Source organism: Geotrypetes seraphini, chromosome 4 (genome assembly GCF_902459505.1).
Source record: "Geotrypetes seraphini chromosome 4, aGeoSer1.1, whole genome shotgun sequence".
Classification (NCBI taxonomy): domain Eukaryota; kingdom Metazoa; phylum Chordata; class Amphibia; order Gymnophiona; family Dermophiidae; genus Geotrypetes; species Geotrypetes seraphini.
Genome location: NC_047087.1, coordinates 194389127 through 194409386, shown reverse-complemented (window position 1 = coordinate 194409386; position 20260 = coordinate 194389127). Strand labels below are relative to the sequence as shown.

At 45.4% G+C, this 20260-nt stretch overlaps 1 protein-coding gene across 2 annotated transcripts in view; it reads left to right on the top strand.

The window, feature by feature from the left end:
* ZFAND4 (zinc finger AN1-type containing 4) overlaps window positions 1-20260 on the top strand; it is a 125120-nt gene that overhangs the window by 28262 nt on the left and 76598 nt on the right. For both annotated transcript variants that reach the window (XM_033942345.1, XM_033942346.1), the window contains 2 exons: window positions 13967-14042; window positions 14451-14518. In XM_033942345.1, the coding sequence (XP_033798236.1) occupies window positions 13967-14042; window positions 14451-14518 (144 nt within the window). The remainder of the gene's footprint in view (window positions 1-13966; window positions 14043-14450; window positions 14519-20260) is intronic.

Genomic DNA, 20260 nt, shown 5'->3' with positions numbered 1-20260 from the left:
TCGATGAAATTGAAGGGGGACAGGTTTAAAACAAACGCAAGGAAGTACTTTTTCACACAGAGGGTGGTGGACACATGGAACACCCTTCCGGAGGCCGTGATAAGAAATAGCACAGTACAGGGTTTCAAGGATGACCTGGATAGGTTCCTGGAAGACAAAGGGATTGAGGGGTACAGATAAGAGCAGTGGAAGGTTTAGAGATAACTGTAGAGGAAGGCAATAAAATTAGTCAGGGACCGCTGACCAGGCAATATGCCTGGTGGGCCGCCGCGTGAGCGGACCGCTGGGCTGGATGGACCTCTGGTCTGCCCCGGCGGAGGCGACTACTTATGTACTTATGTACTTATGTAAGAGATACTTTTTCATGAAGATGGTGCTAGATTTCAGAAATGCCCTTTCATGGAAAAAGGTATGGGTAAAATATTGATGGAATCCAAAAAAGGCATGATATATACAAAGAGGATCCCTTTATGGTAAGAGGATAGAATAAAAAGTTTTTCAGAGTTTTTTCACTCAGTGCAAAATAATAACTTTGTATGACTTGCACAGAACAGCAGGTTCAACCCTGGCACCTTTCTGGGTAGTTAGATGGACCTTATTGATCTTTAGCTGCTGTCCTTTAGCTTGAGAGACATAATTGAAAGTGATGAGAGATAAGACTAAAGCAGAAGTACTTGAAATAAGCAATGAAGTAGATCAGGGGTGTCAAACTCAAATACACAGTGGGCCAAAATTAAAAATTTGGACAAAGTCGCGGGCCAACCAGAACAAGTGCCATGGTCATAACCATGTTTAAGGACAAGGTTCGGCAAAAGAAACTAACCCCCTCTTCTATTAAACTGCGCTAGCAGTTTTTAGCACAGAGAGCCGCGCTGCTCCCGATGCTCATAGGAACTCTTTGAGCATCGGGAGCAGCGCGGGCCATTCAACGCAGCTCCCCACGCTAGAAACTGCTAACACAGTTTAATAGAAGAGGCCCTAAGAGTGTAAACATAAAAGTGGCCAAAGAAGCATCGCAGGAACTTAAACTAAAACCCAACAAAAAAAAAAAAATAATATAAATAGTGAAAAATAAATAATAAAATCTTGCATGCGGAAAGGTTTAAAAATGCATAAATAAAAAGTCTCCGCTACAGAGCGTTAAAAAGTGTAGCTGTCTTGCACTAACAAACATCGCAGTGTACCAATAGATTATAGAAAACATAAAAACCATCAGCTAATATTTTATGGGGAACTTAAAATAACTATGTGCACGTTAAAAATAAAAAGCAAGATAGAAATAAAGCCATGGTGGCTCTTACCTAGTAGAGACAATCTGTAACACTCTGAGCTGAGCAAACTGAAAGTAAAACCGGCTTGAAAAACTAAATCACTTAGAAGTTGTATAAGCGATGGTATCAAATTTTAATGAAAACTTGAAAACATGACAAGTGCCGTAGTCACAACCATTATCATAAGCAAAAAGTGGCACGAAAAAAACCCGCTAAAGAAATCAATGGTCACATGATGAATTAAAACCCGATTAAAAATAATTAATAAATAAAAGTGAAAGGTCTAAAAACAACTACACACATCATGAAGATAGTATAGCTGTCCTACATTGACATACCCAGCGGGCCAGCTCTAGTAAACATTTGGTATTTTCTTGCAGGCCAAATATAATAACACTTCGGGCCAGATTTGGCCCGTGGGTCTGAGTTTGACACCCCTGAAGTAAATAGAAAGGAAAAAATGGAAACAGATAATGAATGAGAACATGGAAAGAAGGGAGGTGGTAATGAAGAGGAGGAAAACAATAAATCCAAAAATAAAAACAGCAGCAGAGCACACGTGTATACATCCTGAACCCTTGCTGCCAGAGGGTAGCTCTCTGGCTGTTCCACAATTGCTTAAGAAAAATCGAGGAAAAGAGTTTACTTCTGCTCTCCTGATGGTAAAGAGGAAGGTAAGACTTACATATCCTGCAGTGCCTTCTGAACCACCAGTTAGCAGTTCGATGGATCATTTTGTTATTGGCAGCACTAGAGCTATGGCTGGCTTGCAGGCAACCTGGAGGGAAGGATAATTGGCATTCCTGCTTTTGGCTAACATCTTGCTGAGCCTAGCTGAGAAGGTTGTTGTGTATAAAAAATGTTGACTGGCGACACTCGAGCAGGACCTGCCTGACCCAGAGAACAGTTGGAGGAAGCTGCTATGGTGGTGTTTGGGCAAACGGTAACTGGTGCAATGCTGAGATGAGAGGAGCTTCAGAGAGCAATTTGCTAGGCTTAAGGATTGTTACTCCCTCGGGAGGAAATAGTAAGCAATTGCTTTTGACTAAACCTTCTCATATATTTGTTGATTCTATTGGGAAGCTGTAGCAAAATTTGACACATCCATTTCCCAGAAGTTTACTTTATTATCTTCACAATTACAACCTTCAGAACATTAGTCTAGCCCAGTATCCTGCTTTCAACAAAGGCCAATCCAAGTCACAGGTATCTGGTAGAATCCCAAGATTATATGCTACCAATTCCAGGGACATCTGTGGCTTTCCCATTTCTGTCTCAAAAGAAGACTGGACTTTTCCTCCAGAAACTTATGCACACCTTTTAAAAAAAACTGGATATGCTAACTGTAGAAGAGATAGAGACCAGAAAATATTGGTTGAGAATATAATGGCATAGACGGGAGAAATTGAAACAATCTATGGAACAATTTATGAAAACTAATGATGATTCATCAGAAGATAGAGAAGGGGTAGAATTTGTTATGATGTAGAACTTTTTTGCTTTTATAAATTTTCCAAAAGTACCCTATTTTGCTCCAAAATTGATTTGACTTAAAGATATTTTTCTAATGTTTTGAGCAATTATGTCCAATATCAAGAGCTTTATTTTCTATCTTTTTTTATAAAAGGAAGGTCAATCTTTGACTTCAGATTATGAAGTTTCTCTTAATATATAAGAAATATGAGTAAATAAATGTTGAATCATTGATCCTCTTCACAAACATGCCCTGGAGACCCCACACCAGTCAGATTTTCAGGATACCGACAATATAAATGAAAAATATATATGAGCCCCCTCTAATGTACACAGATTTAATAATAATAATAACTTTATTCTTCTATACCACCATAGTTGAGAGACTTCTAGGCGGTTCACATTCGAAGAAGGCGGGACAATCGGCGAATTACAGGAGGCAAGAAGTGAGGGTTACATAAGAAATAGATAGAGGATATCAAATTACATCGTGAAAGATAGAGAAAATAGCCTTGAGAGTGGAGAGACTTCTGTTTAGGAGATGAATTTGTCAAACAGAGCGGTTTTAATTGATTTTCGGAATGTGCCATAGGTCAGACTGGCTCTGTTTATGTAGTTATTCAGCCAGGATTACTGTCTGCCTGCTTGGAACTTGAAGGTCCTGTCCAAAAAGGATTTGTATTTGCAGCCTGTGATCTTTGGGTATGAAAAGATATTTCGGTTTCTGGTTGGTTTTGTGAGGTTGTGTAATATGAAGTGAGGTTGTAGGTAGGAAAGTGCAAGACCCCAGGCCTGCTTGAAACAAATACAGGCAAATTTGAACAGAATTCACGCCTCCATTGTTAGCCAGTGCAAAGTTTTTTAATAAGGGCTAATGTGGTTGTTTTTTCTCAGTCCGAAGATTAGATGGACTGCCGTGTTTTGCACTATTCTTAATTTTTCTACTGTTATTTATGGGATACCTAGATAAACAATGTTGCAGTAATCCAATGTTGATAGGATCAGCGACTGCACCAGTAGTCTAAAGGATGTGGCGTCTAAGTATTTTTTGATGGTCCTTAGTTTCCAGAGTGTACAAAAGCATTTCTTCATCACTAAATTCATGTGGTCTGCCATGGTTAGGTGTGTGTCCAGTGTGATACCCAGTATTTTTATGGTTTTGGAGATTTGGTAATTGTGGCCGTTTAATTGTAGTGATGTACTGGAGATTTTGTCTTTGGGGCTTGCCAAGAAGACTTTTGTCTTTTCTGTGTTTATTCATTGTGGGTACTCCCCAGGGCAAGTGAAGCCCTTCTTTAAATTTTATAACCCTCACATTGAATTAGTATAAATAAAGAGCTTATCCTATATAATAAAACCCTAAGCGCGCATGCGCACTTAGGGTTTCATGATCCCTGCGGCCATGTTTTCTGATCCGTGGCCACATTCTATTTCAGAACCCGACTGCAAGGAACACTCCCCTCCTCCCACCCTCACTCACCAACCACTGTTGCTGGAGGAAGCGCAGGCAAGCTCTCTCCCAGCAGCGCCAGAGCCGCATCGTTGCCACCGCTGCTGTGAAACTGGTCAGTACCGCTGCCGACGCCGCTCTTCAAAGGAGCCTGGTGAGGATAGCGGCCGACTGTAGCAAACTTCGCAGGCTGCTCAGCACTTCAGTAGCACGTTTCCTCTGATGTACGCGATCCCATCAGAGGGAACTTGCTACTGAGGTGCATAGCGGCCTGCGAGGTTCGCTACAGCTGGCCGCTATCCTCACCAGGCTGAAAACGAACATGCTGGACAGGGGGAGCAGGTAAGGGGTGCTGATGGGCCGGGGAGCAGGGAAGAGGGACGGGGGATGGGGGAACAGGAAAGAGGGACAGGGGGAGCACGAAAGAGGTGTTGATGGACCGGGGAGCAGGGAAGAAGAACAGGGGGAGCACGAAAAAGGTGCTGATGGACCGGGGAGCAGGGAAGAGGACCAGGGGGAACACGGAAGAGGTGCTGATGGACGGGGGAGCAGGGAAGAGGGACAGGAGGAGCACAAAAGAGGTGCTGATGGACCGGGGAGCAGGGAAGAGGGACAGGGGAGCATAGAAGAGGTGCTGTTGGACCGGGGAGCAGGGAAGAGGGACAGGGGGAGCACGGAAGAGATGCTGATGGATGAGGGAGCAGGGAAGAGGGACAGGGGGAGCACGAAAGAGGTGCTGATGGACCGGGGAGCAGGGAAGAGGAACAGGGGGAACACGGAAGAGGTGCTGATGGACGAGGGAGCAGGGAAGAGGGACAGGAGGAGCACAAAAGAGGTGCTGATGGACCGGGGAGCAGGGAAGAGGGACAGGGGAGCATAGAAGAGGTGCTGTTGGACCGGGGAGCAGGGAAGAGGGACAGGGGGAGCACGGAAGAGATGCTGATGGATGAGTGAGCAGGGAAGAGGGACAGGGGGAGCACGAAAGAGGTGCTGATGGACTGGGGAGCAGGGAAGAGGAACAGGGGGAACACGGAAGAGGTGCTGATGGACAAGGGAGCAGAGAAGAGGGACAGGAGGAGCACAAAAGAGGTGCTGATGGACCGGGGAGCAGGGAAGAGGGACAGGGGAGCAGGGAAGAGGTACAGGGGGAGCACGGAAGAGGTGCTGATGGACGGGGGAGCACGGAAGAGGTGCTGAGGGACAGGGGGAGCACAGAAGAGGTGCTGATGGACCGGGGGAACAGGGAAGAGGGACAGGGGGAGCACAGAAGAGGTGTGATGGACCAGGGAGCAGGAAAGAGGGGCAGGGGTAGCACGGAAGAGGTGCTGATGGACAGGGGAGCAGGGAAGAGGGACAGGGGGAGCAGGGAAGGAGTGCTGCTGGACAAGGGGGACATAAAAGGAAGGGAGAAGGGCTACTGCTGGACAGGGGGAGCTGGCAAGGGGTGGTGGTGGACAGCGAAGGAAAAAGAGACAGACAGAAAGCAGCAAAGGGGAGAGAGAGAGAAAGACAGACAGACACATCTATTCTAGCACCTGTTAATGTAACGGGCTTAAAGACTAGTTTACTATATTTGATTCTAAAAACTTTAGGCTCACTGGAACCTTTGACTCACATCAAATAATCACACAAGCAAGATCCTAACCTAAACTGTGGTATCCAAAGATTCAAATAGTTGTAGTAATTCCCGAAATAGTTGGATAATCTTACTCATACTGTTTAAAATTTTTTTTTTAATAATTCTTTATTGATTTTCCATACTTCAAAAGTGCAATACATGAATATATAACACATAAAACATCAATTTAAGCACATCCACTTACAATCTAATATAAAGAAACCCTAAAGCGCATGCGCACTGTCACCTGCATGGTTCCGTTTTCCGTGAGCTGTAGGGCCCCGCCGGCATTAGAGCGCATGCGCGCTTCTACTCCCACCTCACTATAAGTTCACTGCCGTCGTTCGCCACCATCGTCGCCCCTTCCCCCCGTGCACCCTTTCACGGTGCACACAAACCCCCATTGACCATCCCACCGCGAGACGTACAAACCTCCCGGCTCCAGCAGTGGCTGCATCACACTAAAGATGCTGCTTTGCGGCCTTCTCATGCTCTGATTTCCTCTGCCAGCATCTCTGATGATGTCATCAGAGACGCGGCAGAAGAAATTAGAGCATGGGAAAGCCGCAAAGCAGCGTCTTTAGTGTGATGCAGCCACTGCTGGAGCCAGGAGATTTGACGGTCGTCTCGCGGTGGGAGGGTCAGTGGGGTCGGCTGCACGGCGGTGATAGTGGTGGGGGAAGAGCGTTCTACTACACATGGGGATGACTGGCAGGACAGTTGGCTTCAGAGGCAGTGAGAGGGAGCAGGGAAGAGGTGCTGCTGGATAGGGGGAGCAGGGAAGAGGGACTGGGGAGCAGGGAAGAGGTGCTGCTGGCGGGGGGGGGAGAGAGTTCTGCACAGGGGGATGGCAGGCAGGCAAGCTGGCTTCGGAGGGTGGGGGTGGGACAAAGTCTGGAAGGCAGTGAGGGGGAGCAGGGAAGAGGTGCTGCTGGACCAGGGGAGCAAGGAAGAGGGACAGAGCAGCAGGAAAGAGGTGCTGCTGGACAGTGGGAGCAGGGAAGAGGGACCGGGGGAGCAGGGAAGAGGTGCTGCTAGATCAGGGGAGCAGGGAAGAGGGACAGGGAGAGCACGAAAGAGGTGCTGCTGTACAGAGAAGTGGGTTGGGGGAGGGAAATGCTGCTGCTGCACAGGAAAATGGAGGGGGAGGGTAAGCTTCTACTGCACAGGGAAGTGGAGTGGGGAGGGAAATGCTGCTGGTGAGAAAAGGGGGCTGGAGCTGAAAGGGAAAAGATGGGAGAAGAGGGCTGGAGGGGTAAAAATGGGTTTGGAGCTGGGGCTGAAAATAGGGGACGTGAGGGAAGGCTTTACTAGCACCCGTTAATGTAACGAGCTTAAATACTAGTTATATATATAACCACTTATTTTCTCCCACCCCCCACTCGATGATTATACAATAAAACATAGCGACATTTATTTGCACAATAACCTTGCCCTCTTCATATTAATAATATCTTCCCACCCTTCCTCCCACCCCAAGTGTAACTACTCTAGGGGCAAATTAGGACAGAAATATCCCCCCCACCCTATTTTGGATGTGTATGTAAGTAAACAAAACCTGACTTATAGTCAGAGACCTGCTATAGAGAAGTAACATATGATGCCAACGGACCCCAAACCAATTTAAAAAGAATACTGTACCTTAGACTTTCTGCATTCATTTTCTCATATCCATAGCTGGAGCACAGATTAGCCCACCAGAAAGGGAAAAGTCAGACAATCATAGTTTTTCCAGTTTCGGGTTATCATCTGCATGGCTATCCCAGTCATTATAAGGAAAAGACGGCATTTATATCTGTCTAAGGGGGGCTTAACATGTAATAATGTTCCACCTATGACTGCCTCATACATAAGTGGAATTGATGAATCTAATATAATGTTAATTTTCCCCCCATATTGACTTCCAGAAGTTGAGTATCAAAGGACAATAGAACAACAGATGATCCAGTGTCCCAGTGTCTAAATGACAGTGCCAGCATCTATTAGACATAGAATTGTCTAATTTGTGTAACTTAACGGGGGTCCTAAAAGATCTATGTAACAGAAAAAAATACATTTGTCTCATAGATGCTGACACTGCACATTTCATCCTCCAAGTCCAAATTCGTGGCCATCGAGTCACAGAAATATACTGCTTATTCTCGATGCTCCAAATGTCCCTAAGACTATTTTTCGGTTTTTTAGACAATAATTCAGAAATTAACTTATAGCACCTAGCGGCCTGATACCCTGAAAAATCTGCCTGGAAGCATAGGATCTGCAAGCTATAATGAGTTTTTAATTTTTGCCAATCAGGGAACCCCTTCTGAATGGCCTGCTTCAACTGCAGCCACCTATAATTTTGAGAATTTGAGATACTGAATTTTTATAACATTTTAAAATATAAGTTTGATAGAGGCTTACATGCAACATGGCCAACAACACTTCACACTGTCTCTTACACCAGGCTAATTGCAGTAAGCGTCAACAGTTATTAATTACTTACAATTTTGTCAGATGTAGGAAGGAACTTTATTACATTAAAAAAATATTTACAAAAAGACAAGTGATTGTATAGCGTTTCTTTCTAGTGTGACAAGATGCTCCATTCCTGAACACGTGGGTAGTCAACCTCTTCTCGAGAGAACTCTTGTATGGAGCTTCATTTTTTTTTTCTTTATCCTTAAATTTGGCTACATTTGAAGGTTTTTATCATTGCTTTAACAATAAGAAGATGTGAAAATGTAGCCAGAATCTGAAAGTTGTTTTTTTTTTTGTTTGATTTTTTTTGTACTCCTCATGCACTGTTATCCTTAGATTTAAGGTGATAACTAAGAATATTCTCTTCTAGTGCTGCCCGATTCACGATTTGAATCAGTTTACCAATTCACTTCGGGTGAATTGATTCAAATCGATTTAAAACCCCCCAAAATTGGCTTCCCGATTCGTCTGACCCTTGCCCCCCTAAAGCAGGAGCGGCAACGCTGCTCTTGCTGGCCAGCCACTGCCACACCTGCTTTAGAGGGCGAGGAGGGAGAGTCAGTTGGGAAGTGCTGCTGTGTTGGTCTCTGGCTTCCCTGGCCTCCCCGAAGGACTGCGCACCCCCCCGGGAAGGCCTTCGTGTTCACCCTGGCCTCCCCGCACCGTTTACCCAGTGGCATACCTAGGGTATGTGGTACCCGGGGCCCATCATTTCTTGACACCCCCCCCCCATGTAAAAAAATATTTTTTGTAATGACCATGAAACGGAATAAATGGTCAAAATAGAAACAGGCAGTGAAAATTTTCTCATATTGAACCTCATATATGTAACTATTATTCCAAACATAACATAACATAAATTATGTCTGAATTGTCATGGCATCAGAAGTACATATGGAGTAGTTGCAGGTGATGCTTGGGACAGTTCTGATTGTGTTAGTTCAGTTTTATGTGTTTTTTGAATAGAAGGGTTTTTATTTCTTTTTTGAAGGTTTTGTAGTCTGTGGTCGAGGTCAATAGGTTGTAGAGTTGGGGGTCGAGTGTTGCACCTCGAATAGCTAGGAGGTTGTCGAACAGTTTTTTTTTCTTTTGACGTTTTTGGTTGGAGGGTGTGTGAATGGTGCCTGAGTTCTCCTATGTCTGGTGAGGTGGATTGAATTATTTAGCTGAAGAAATTAGTTACCCCCCCCCCCCCATTCCACACACATTAATTCTCTTCCATTTTGTTCCCATTATAAAAAAAACACTGATAAGTTCTCAGAAAAAAAATACATTAAAATAAGAAGTGAAAACAAAGGCCCCTACAGATGAGAACATAACATAAGAATAGCCTAACTGGGTCAGACCAATGGTCCATCATGCCCAGTAGCCCATTCTCATGGTAGCTAATCCAGGTCACTAGTACCTGGTCAAAACCCAAAGAGTAGCAACATTCCATGCTACCGATCCAGGGCAAGCAGACACTTCCCCCATGTCTTATTAACAGATTATGGACTTTTCCTCCAGGAATTTGTCCAAACCTTTCTTAAAACCAGCTACGCTATCCGCTTTTACCATAACTTCTGGCCACTTCATTTTTAAGCTTAGATCTTTCCTTCCAAACAGAGACCTTGCTAGATGTCAAATACAGCACAAGGTAACTTCACACGGACTTAGCTGTGCAGGAAATGTGAATCTCCTCATACACCCACCATATAGTGCAAAAATGTGCAAAGGTCTGTTTTTTTTCTTTCGATCACTACATAGCCTAATGCCACATAAGCAGCGCTGTTACAAATATAATCTGTAGGTCAATGCTAAGATTAACAAAGTTTCCTTCCTTGGACCAGAAGGAGATACTGACAAACCACTGGAAGAGATCCCAAAACAACACCAAAAGACCCACTCAGTGTGTGAACCAGTTGAGTGGAGTGGACTAACTGGGGGGTGGAAATGGGCCCGGAGTTTTCTCAGCAGAATTTCCCAGACCACCTCTTCCTCTCAACACATTGACACGCTGCCACCACCACCACTGGGTAGGCTAGCAATGCTATAAACTTTATAAAACACATTATTATATTTTCTTATAAAGCACATATTTTAACTGAACTCTCTGACATCCTCAGCCTTTCCATTCACAAAAATAGAAGGAAGAAAAGTTCCCATTTCCTGCTGTCTCATGTCCCCAGCCTATACAATATTTTTCTTCTGCAGACCCTTCAAAAGTCTGACCAAATCCTCGTTTCACTTGCATTATAAAGTACTGAGGATGCCATCTCTCCCCAATCCCAGGTCCTAAAGTCTGAGACAGTAGTGCAAACTGCCCGATTCAGGAAGAAAAATTTCGATTCAGCCTATTTAATTGGTTTTTCGATTCGATTTTCCTGCCCAGTTGGGTGATTTTTTCAAAAATCCTGGTGGGTTTTATAGCTTTTTCACTCCCTTTGGCTTCTCCTAACCACACTGGCGCTGTGGTGTAAATAAAATAAAGAAACAAAAAGGACTTTTCCTCTCTCTGTTAAATCCTAGCTCACGTTTGCGGTCTAACACCAGCTCTGGCAGGATACACATTTCAAATCTGACATATTGTAATCACAAAACAGAAAATAAAATTAATTTTTCTACCTTTTGTTGTCTGGTTATTTTTCAAATCTTGTTGGTCCAAGGCTCTGGTTTTCTTCTGAAAACTTGCTTGCCAGGGTCTCCTTTCTTCTTTGCATGCTAACCATCCATCTGCCATCTCTGTCCTCCCTTTCCATTTCCCTTCCCTCCCCAGGAAGTCTGGTATCTTTCCTATTTTCATCTCCCTCCACAGATCCACCTTTTCTTAACTACCCTTTCATCCGGCATCTCTCCCTCCTTCCCCACCACCCCAGGGTCCACCATCTCTCCCTTTCTTTTCCCAATTACCCTCCTATCCATTATCTCTATCCCTCCTCCACACCATCCCTTGTGTCCAATTTCTCTCCCTTTCTGTTCCTTCCCTCCCTAAATCCCATGGTCCCTCATCTCTCTCCCTCTCCTCTATTTTCAGACCCATTATTTCTTCCCCCCCAAAGTCTGGCATATGCACGTCTCTTTGAACACCCCCTTCCCTCTGTGTACTTCTACACCAGGGTCCCCCCCAAAGGCCTGTCCCCCCCTTAAAGGTCTGCATCTCACCCCTGAAGGCCTGTCTCCCCCTTTAAGGCCTGCATCTCCCCCTGAAGGCCTGCCTGCCAGCCCCACCCCAAAGGACCGCTTGCACCCCCCACCCCGACATCCGGTTCTTCTCCTCTGGCCTCCCCGCACCATTTAGAGCAGTGTTCTTCAACCTTTTTACACCTATGGACCGGCGGAAATAAAATAATTATTTTGTGGACCGGCAAACTATTAAGACTGAAATTTTTTTTTCAAACCATCGCCGCCCCGTTCCTGCGAGCTCGGTTCCACAAACCATCTGATCCCATTCGCACAAGCCTCAAATAGTTATGATTTTATATTGAACATATATTATTAAAGTATAAAAAGAAACAATATTCTATACAATTGTCATTTTATAAATACAAATAATACAGGGCAAAGATCAACAAAACCCGTCTCCCCTCCCCTTCACATATATCCCCTCTACTATCAAGAAAACTGAATAAGCCAAATTATTACAGAATGCTACACAAATATCATGTAACAGAATACCACAGTCACACATGACAGGAATGGTGTTAGGGGAGTGGAACTAGGGCAACTGGTCAGAGAGAGCCCTAAGCCAGCTGGAAGCTAAAGAAGCACTGCCTGGGCTTTGCACTCCCCAGTTATGTCTAGCAAGATACATATTTCAAATCTGATATATTTGAATCACAAGATAGAAATAAAATTATTTTTTTTTACCTTTTGTCGTCTCTGGTTTCTGCTTTCATTGCCTTTTCACTCTCTTCCATCCAGCGTCTGCCCTAAGAACATAAGAATTGACACTGCTGGGTCAGACCAGTGGTCCATCATGCCCAGCAGTCCGCTCACGTGGCGACTCTCTGGTCTAAGACCAGCACCCTAACTGAGACTAGCCCTACCAGCGCACGTTCTTTTTCAGCAGGATGTCAGCGATCTTGTGCTGCTTGTGCTGTCCTCCGCCGCAGACCCGCCCTCCCTCCTCTGATGTCAGTGGAGGGGGCGGGACCGCGGCGGAGGAAACAGCATGAAGCAGCGCAAGATCGCTGACATCGCGATCTTGCTGCAGGCTGCTTCGCTACTCTAAATGGTGCGGGGAGGCCAGAGGGGAAGAACCGGACGTCGGGGAGGGGGGGAACGGACGCCGGAGCACCCCCTCAGGGCTTGCACCCGGGGCGGATCGCTCCCGCCCCCCCCCCTTAGTACGCCACTGCGTTTACCTCATAGCTGCAGTCAGCAGCGAAGATCGCGGTTACAGCATCTTTGTAAACTTGCTTTGAACTGTTTCCTCCGCTGTGATCCTGCCTCTGATGTCAGAGGAGAGGCGGGACCGCAGCAGAGGAAACAGCTCAAAGCAAGTTTACAAAGACGCTTTAACTGCAATCTTCGCTGCAGACTGCAGCTATGAGGTAAACGGAGCGGGGAGGCCAGGGGGAACACGGAGGCCTTCCCGGGGGAGACAGGCCTTTAAGGGAGGGGTGCAAACCTTTAAGGGGGGGGACAGGCCTTCAAAGGGGGAACAGGCCAGGGATGGTGGCATAGGCCTTCAGGGGGAACAGGCCTTCAAGGGGTGTGTGCAGACCTTTAAGGGGGGGGAACTGGCCTTCAAAGGGGGGACAGGCCTTCAAGGGGGGGACAGGCCCTCAGGGGTGGGGTGCACGTCTTCAGGGGGGGACAGACCTTCAGGGGGGGCCCTGGTGTAGAAGTACACGGAGGGAGGGAAGGGGGGTTCAAAGAGACGTGCATTTGCTGGACTTGGGGGGGGGAAGAAATAATGGGTCTAAAAATAGAGGAGAGGGAGAAAGATGATGGACAATGGGATTTAGGGAGGTAAGGAACAGAAAGGCAGAGAAGTTGGACACAAGGGATGGTGTGGAGAGGGGGGTAGTTGGGAAAAGAAAGGGAGAGATGGTGAACCCTGGGGTGGTGGGGAAGGAGGGAGAGATGCTGGATGAAAGGGTAGTTAAGAAAAGGTGGATCTGTGGAGACGAAAAAAAGAAAGATGCCAGACCTCCGGGGGAGGGAAAGGAAACAAGTGGAAGACAGAGATGGCAGATGGATGGTTATAATGGAGAAAGAAGAAAGAAGGAGACCCTGGCAAGCAAGTTATCAGAAGATAACCAGAGCCTGGACCCAACAAGATTGAATAATGACCAGACAACAAAAGGTAGAAAAACTAATTTTATTTTCCATTTTCTGATTACAATATGGCAGATTTGAAACATGTATCCTGCCAGAGCTGGTATTAGACCGCAAATGTGAGCTAGGATTTAAGAAAGAGAGGAAAAGTGTTTTTTGTTTGTTTATTTTGTTTACACCACAGCGCCAGGGTGGTTAGGAGAAGGCAAAGGGGGTGAAGAGGCTATAAAATAAACCCACCAGGATGTTTGAAAAAAACACCCAATTGGGCAGGAAATTCGAATCGAATCGAAATACCAATTCAATAGGCTGAATTGAATCAAAATTTTTTTTCCTGAATCGGGCAGCACTTTTCTCTTCTAATCTATGGCCACTAGTCATTGCTCGGTGGCTATTATGTTGCTTTTGAATAAGGTTTTCTCATTTTTTCAGGTATTCCTGTCTCTCAGCAACACTTGATTTGGAATAACATGGAGTTAGAGGATGACTATTGTTTGAATGATTACAGGTGAGTTAGTGCTAACAGGTGTATGAACCATTTGGGTTCCTTATTACTCTTGATATTTCATATCAGAACCAGCTCAGCCTATGGATCGGTAAGGCACTGGCTCAGGGCATTGGTGATGAAGAATGCAAAAATCCTTGTTTAGCTTCTCTCCATCTCTTCTTCACACACATACCCCTCCATTTGGTGGAGAAGAGAAGGGAAGTTGAGATGCCAGACTGGGATTCAGGAATTTGGCACTCTTCATCACTAGTGGGGGGGAAGGGAGACTGGAGAGAAATGAAGCTACCTAATTGCAGCAGGGGGGACATCAATGCAAAAATTGATTAAGGATACAACAGTTCCTTGAGCCAACCCTGTTTTAAACAATGAATTATTTGACTTTTAATTTTTTTGTCTTTGTACTTTTAGCATTTCAGAAGGATGCACTTTGAAACTGGTGCTGGCTATGCGGGGTGGTCCTATCAATACTAGAAGAGGTATGTGTACATATTAGTATTAGTGTGGCTTTTAACATTGATAAGTGGAACTTAGAATGTGAGTTTTGAATATTGCTTTTCTTCTGTAATGACATGACTTTGGCCAAGTAAACTTATTTATTTGGTTCATTTTATATCCCGTCCTCCCCAACGAGTTTAGAACAGGATACAGGATTGACATGCATAATACATAGACAAATGGATTGTGAATTTACATGCATACAGTAACATTAGAACATCTTGGTTGACATATACAAAGAGACAAGTTTAGCATACAATTTGGGCATTATACATTAACAAGTTAACATCTTCAGTTGACATACACGGAGTGGATCTAGCTCAGCATACATTTGGTCGGAAGGGAGTGACTGGATTTATGGGAAAAGGTAAGTTTAGGTTTTTTTTTATTGCTCTCTTAAAGTTCAGAAGCCCTTTGAGGGATCTGATGTGAGAAGGCAGTTGATTCCGATAACTTGGCAAGAAGTGGAGTAGGAATGGTTTCTGGCATGTTGGAGTTGGAGGACATGACCAAGAGATATCTGTAGATGTGTTTCCTCCTAGAAGTGGAGTGGTCTGTTTGAGGCATATGGAGGAAGTTTGCCTGATATGTAGCTGGGCACCATGTTGTGTAAGGACTTGTATGCTATTAACTTAAGCCCTTAAAGATGCAACATTTGGTAATGGGTAGCCAGTTGGCTGCTGTTAGTGCTTCTGAGATGGGGTCATGGGCATGGAGGTTTTTTAAGGAGTCTAAATTGGTGCTTTTTATATTCATTGTAGGTGCTGGAGATTTTTTGCAGTCAGTCCATTGAATAGTGTGTTGTAGTAGTCCATGCGGGACAGGACGAAGGCAAAGAGAAGTTGGGTTCAGAGAAGTAGTTTATTTTATCCCAGGACAAGCAGGCAGCATATTCTTGACTGATGGATGCTTTGGATTTTGACCAACCTCCTAAAGAGTTTTTGAAGTTGCCCCTCCATGACATCTTGAGGGAAACTTTTTATAAGAATTTGGAAACTCCTTTGACGATCCCAGGAGCCCCAAGAAAACTGGAATCTCTTTATAAAGTGATTCCAATTCCAGGATTTGACAAACACCAACTTCCCCATGAATCTCTGCTGGTGGAGTCAACCCTGAAGAAATCTGCAGGAGCTAGTGTATACGCCTCTGTCCCTCCTGGCAGAGAAGGAAAGGCCATGGATAAATTTGGAAAACGCCTTTACCAAAATGCGATGTTGGCCAACCGTTCAGGTAATTACGCATTCCACTTCTCTTTTTACCTGAAACATCTCATTCAACAGGTGACCTCTTTTCAAAAGTATATTCCGGACCGTAAACTTCCTGCTTTTCAGCAATGTACCTCTAGTCTTTTGCAACTCAGAAAGTTTATGGTCCGTTCAATTTATGATACTTTTGAACTGACATCACGGGCTACTGCTATGTCTGTGGCAATGAGAAGGTTGGCATGGCTACGTGTCTCAGACCTGGATGTAAACCACCAGGACCGGCTTGCCAATGCGCCCTGCCTAGGGGATGAGCTATTTGGGGAGTCCATGGATACCACCACGCAAAAGCTCTCCGCCCATGAAACTAGGTGGGACACCTTGTTGAAAAACAAGAAGAAACCTCCTCCTCCTCGTCCATTCAGGCAACAATCTTCATATCAAAGGAGGTTTTCTGCTCGACCGGCTCAGCCTCATCCTCCTCAACCTCGCAGGCAGCGTCAACAACAGCAACAGGCCCGTCAGCAACAACAGCCTACCGTAAAGCCTGCTCCTCAACCTAAGCCGACACAGCCCTTTTGACTCTCTTCTCCAGGGCATTGCCAGTCTTCCTCCCTCCTGTCCTCTTCCTCAGCCCATAGGAGGTCGACTCCATGTTTTTCTTTCTCGCTGGGAAGCAATCACCTCCGACCAGTGGGTACTTGCTATCATCGCCCACGGCTACTCCCTAAACTTTCAGACCCCTCCACCATTAGGTCTGCCAAAAGAGTCTGCTTCCAACAAGGCTCAGTCCCTCCTCCTCGCTCAGGAGGTTCAATCCCTCCTTCTTCTCAATGCCATCGAACCAGTTCCTCAAGACCAGCGAGGCCTGGGATTTTATTCCCGGTACTTTCTCGTACCCAAAAAGACCGGAGATCTCAGACCAATATTAGATCTCAGGGATCTCAACAAATGTCTGGTCAAGGAGAAGTTCAAGATGTTATCTCTTGCCACCCTATACCCTCTTCTCTCTCAGGAAGACTGGATATGTTCCCTCGATCTCAAGGAAGCGTACACTCACATCCCGATTCATCTGACGTCCAGACAATATCTTCGCTTCCTTGTCAACCAACATCATTACCAATACAAGGTGTTACCCTTCGGCCTAGCCTCCTCTCCCAGGGTATTCACCAAATGTCTGATTGTGGTCGCAGTTTATCTCCGCTCCCACAACTTTCAAGTCTTCCCTTATCTGGACGACTGGCTCATCAAGGCTCATTCTCCTCTGGCCGTTCAGATTGCCACCAATCAGACCATTCTCTTTCTTCGACTATTGGGATTCGAAATCAATCTATCCAAGTCGCACCTTATTCCAACTCAGCGACTTCAATTCATCGGAGCCATTCTAGATACTGTTCGGATGAGGGCGTTTCTTCCAGAAAATCGCCTTCACACCATTCTTCATCTCTGTCAACAGGTATGGCAGCAAACGTCCATCTCTGCAAATCACATGATGGTACTTCTGGGACACATGGCCTCCACAGTGCATGTCACCCCCTTCGCATGTCTCCACCTGCGTACTCCTCAATGGGCCCTAGAGACTCAATGGTCTCAAGCGACGGATCCGTGTTCACAACTCATATCTGTGACCTCGTCTCTTCGGCAGTCGCTTCTTTGGTGGTTGACATCCTCAAATCTATCCAGAGGTCTACTGTTCCATCTACCTCCTCATCAACTGGTCATCACCACGGATTCCTCCCCCTATGCATGGGGAGCTCACTTGAACGAGTTCCAGACTCAGGGGTTTTGGTCTGCCCAGGAAAAGAAACACCACATCAATTTCCTGGAACTCAGAGCGATGTTTTACGCCCTCAAAGCTTTTCAACATCTTCTTTTTCCTCAGGTACTACTCATTTGCACAGACAACCAAGTTGCAATGTACTACATCAACAAACAGGGGGGGACGGGATCCCGTCTCTTGTGTCAGGAAGCTCAAAGGATTTGGACCTGGGCGACTGCTCGTCACCTATTCCTGAAGGCAGTCTACATCCAAGGGGAACAGAATTGCTTAGCAGACAATCTCAGCAGAATTCTTCAACCTCACGAATGGACTCTCGACCCCTCGACTCTCCAGTCCATTTTCTCTCAATGGGGCACACCTCAAGTGGATCTTTTTGCAGCTCCTCACAACCATCAACTGCCCCTGTTTTGCTCCAGACTTTACTCTCCTCACCGTCTGGAACCCGATGCATTTCTCCTGGACTGGACCGATCTCTTCCTTTATGCATTTCCTCCTCTTCCGCTCATGCTGCGCACATTATTCAAGCTCAAGAGGGAACAAGCCACCATGATTCTCATCGCTCCACGGTGGCCCAGACAGCATTGGTTCTCCCTTCTGCTTCAACTCAGTTCCAGGGAACCCATACCTCTTCCTCTGTTTCCTTCACTGCTTACACAGCATCAGCAAACTCTACTTCATCCCAGCTTACAGTCTCTACACCTGACAGCTTGGTATCTCTCGGGCTGACTTCGGCTTACTCTCTCCTTTCTCAGCCTGTCCGTTCTATTATTGATGCCTCCAGAAAACCGTCTACTCTTCAATGTTACCAACAAAAGTGGTCTCGGTTTTCTTCCTGGTGCCTTTTGCATCACCATAATCCCATGTCTACAGCAGTGGGACTGGTGTTGGACTATCTTTTATCCTTATCTGACTCCGGTCTTAAATCCTCTTCGATAAGAGTTCACCTTAGTGCTATTGCAGCTTTTCATGAGCCGATTCATGGAAAACCCCTCTCAGCTCATCCCTTGGTTTCTAGGTTCATGAAGGGCCTTTTCAATGTGAAGCCACCTCTTAGGGCCCCTCCTGTTGTATGGGATCTTAATGTGGTTCTTTCTGCGTTAATGAAACCTCCTTTTGAGCCTTTGGCCACAGCGCATTTTAAATTTCTAACTTGGAAGGTGGTCTTTCTTATAGCTCTCACTTCTGCCAGGAGGGTCAGTGAGCTCCATGCACTGGTGGCTGATCCACCTTTCACTATTTTTCACCATGATAAGGTCGTCCTCCGTACACATCCAAAATTAGTGCTTCTGAGATGGGGTCATGGGCATGGAGGTTTTTTAAGGAGTCTAAATTGGTGCTTTTTATATTCATTGTAGGTGCTGGAGATTTTTTGCAGTCAGTCCATTGAATAGTGTGTTGTAGTAGTCCATGCGGGACAGGACGAAGGCAAAGAGAAGTTGGGTTCAGAGAAGTAGTTTATTTTCTGGAGCTGTCGGAGATAGTAGCATGAGGAGGAGACTACCTGAGACAGGAGAGTGAAAGGTTTATGTCAAGAAGTATCCCCAGGCTGCATGCTTGGTATTTTGCAATTATGGTAGTGGTTTCCCATTTGAGAGGGATGGGTGAAGATACAGTGTGCTTTGTGGATCCAAAGGAGTTCTGTGTTTGAGGCATTTATGTAGACATCCAAGTTTTGATTTCAATTACAGTTGTGGAGTTTCATGATCTGGGAGTCATGTCTCTTTTCTAGAGGAAGGTATAGTTGGATGTCATTTGTGAAGGAGTAGATCCATATTTAGTGTTTTGTGGCTATATCTAGGTCGGGTTTGATGTAGAGGCTGAATAGAAGAGGGGATACTAGAGCTTCCTGTATTTGATTAGTTTCAGCTTTGAAAGAGTTGAGCTCATTAGTGCGCTTTGGGTTCTGTTACTCAAAAAGTAAGTGAACCAGCACAATGCACTATCTTGAGTGCCAATCTCAGAGAGTCGTGTAATGAGGAGGGCTTAGTCAATGATGTGGAAGGCTATGCTGAGATTAAGTAGTATAATGTTATAAGAAGTATTCTCCTCCAATAAAATGTCATTCTTAAAAAGAGGAATATATATTTTATAAATAGATATTAATTTTGGGAATGCACTGCCTATTTAAAGTTTAGCTCTGTATAATATTAAAGAACAGAAACTAGTAGCATTTAAAGACAAACTAGAATTTTATTTCTGCAGAGCAATGCAACAAGTGCAGTTACAATTTAGGATCCTTAAACAAGGGAAATGTGCCACAAGTTAAAATATTGCTAGAGAGCAGACTAAGTAAACTGGATTAAAAGTTGCTCACTATGGAGGGGCGTGGCCTGATCGCCGCGGAGACCACACGTATGGCGTAACATCTCCTCACACCCGCACCTAAAACCAAGCAAAATCGTGCTTTTATGTTTTATAATTTTTATATCGTCAGAGATATTTGGCCGCCAGAATCTCCATATAGCCTCTGAAACTGACAAAAAGTGGCCCGTATTCGCCCGCGCCGCTTAGTAGTAAGAGGCCCGGTCATGTGATGCGGCTGATCTGAGCAGACTAACGTCTCTGAGCTCTCTGACCCACGGCCTCCACACGCCTGCCTAACTAACACAAATCTACTCGGATCGTTTCTGCTCCTTTTCGGGGTTTTCGCCGACGGGTGTGTGTGTGTGGGGCCTCCGGATAGTGCCTGGCATGCCGGTAAGATCGGCGAAAACGCCGAAGCACAAGTCTGCCTGTTCCGT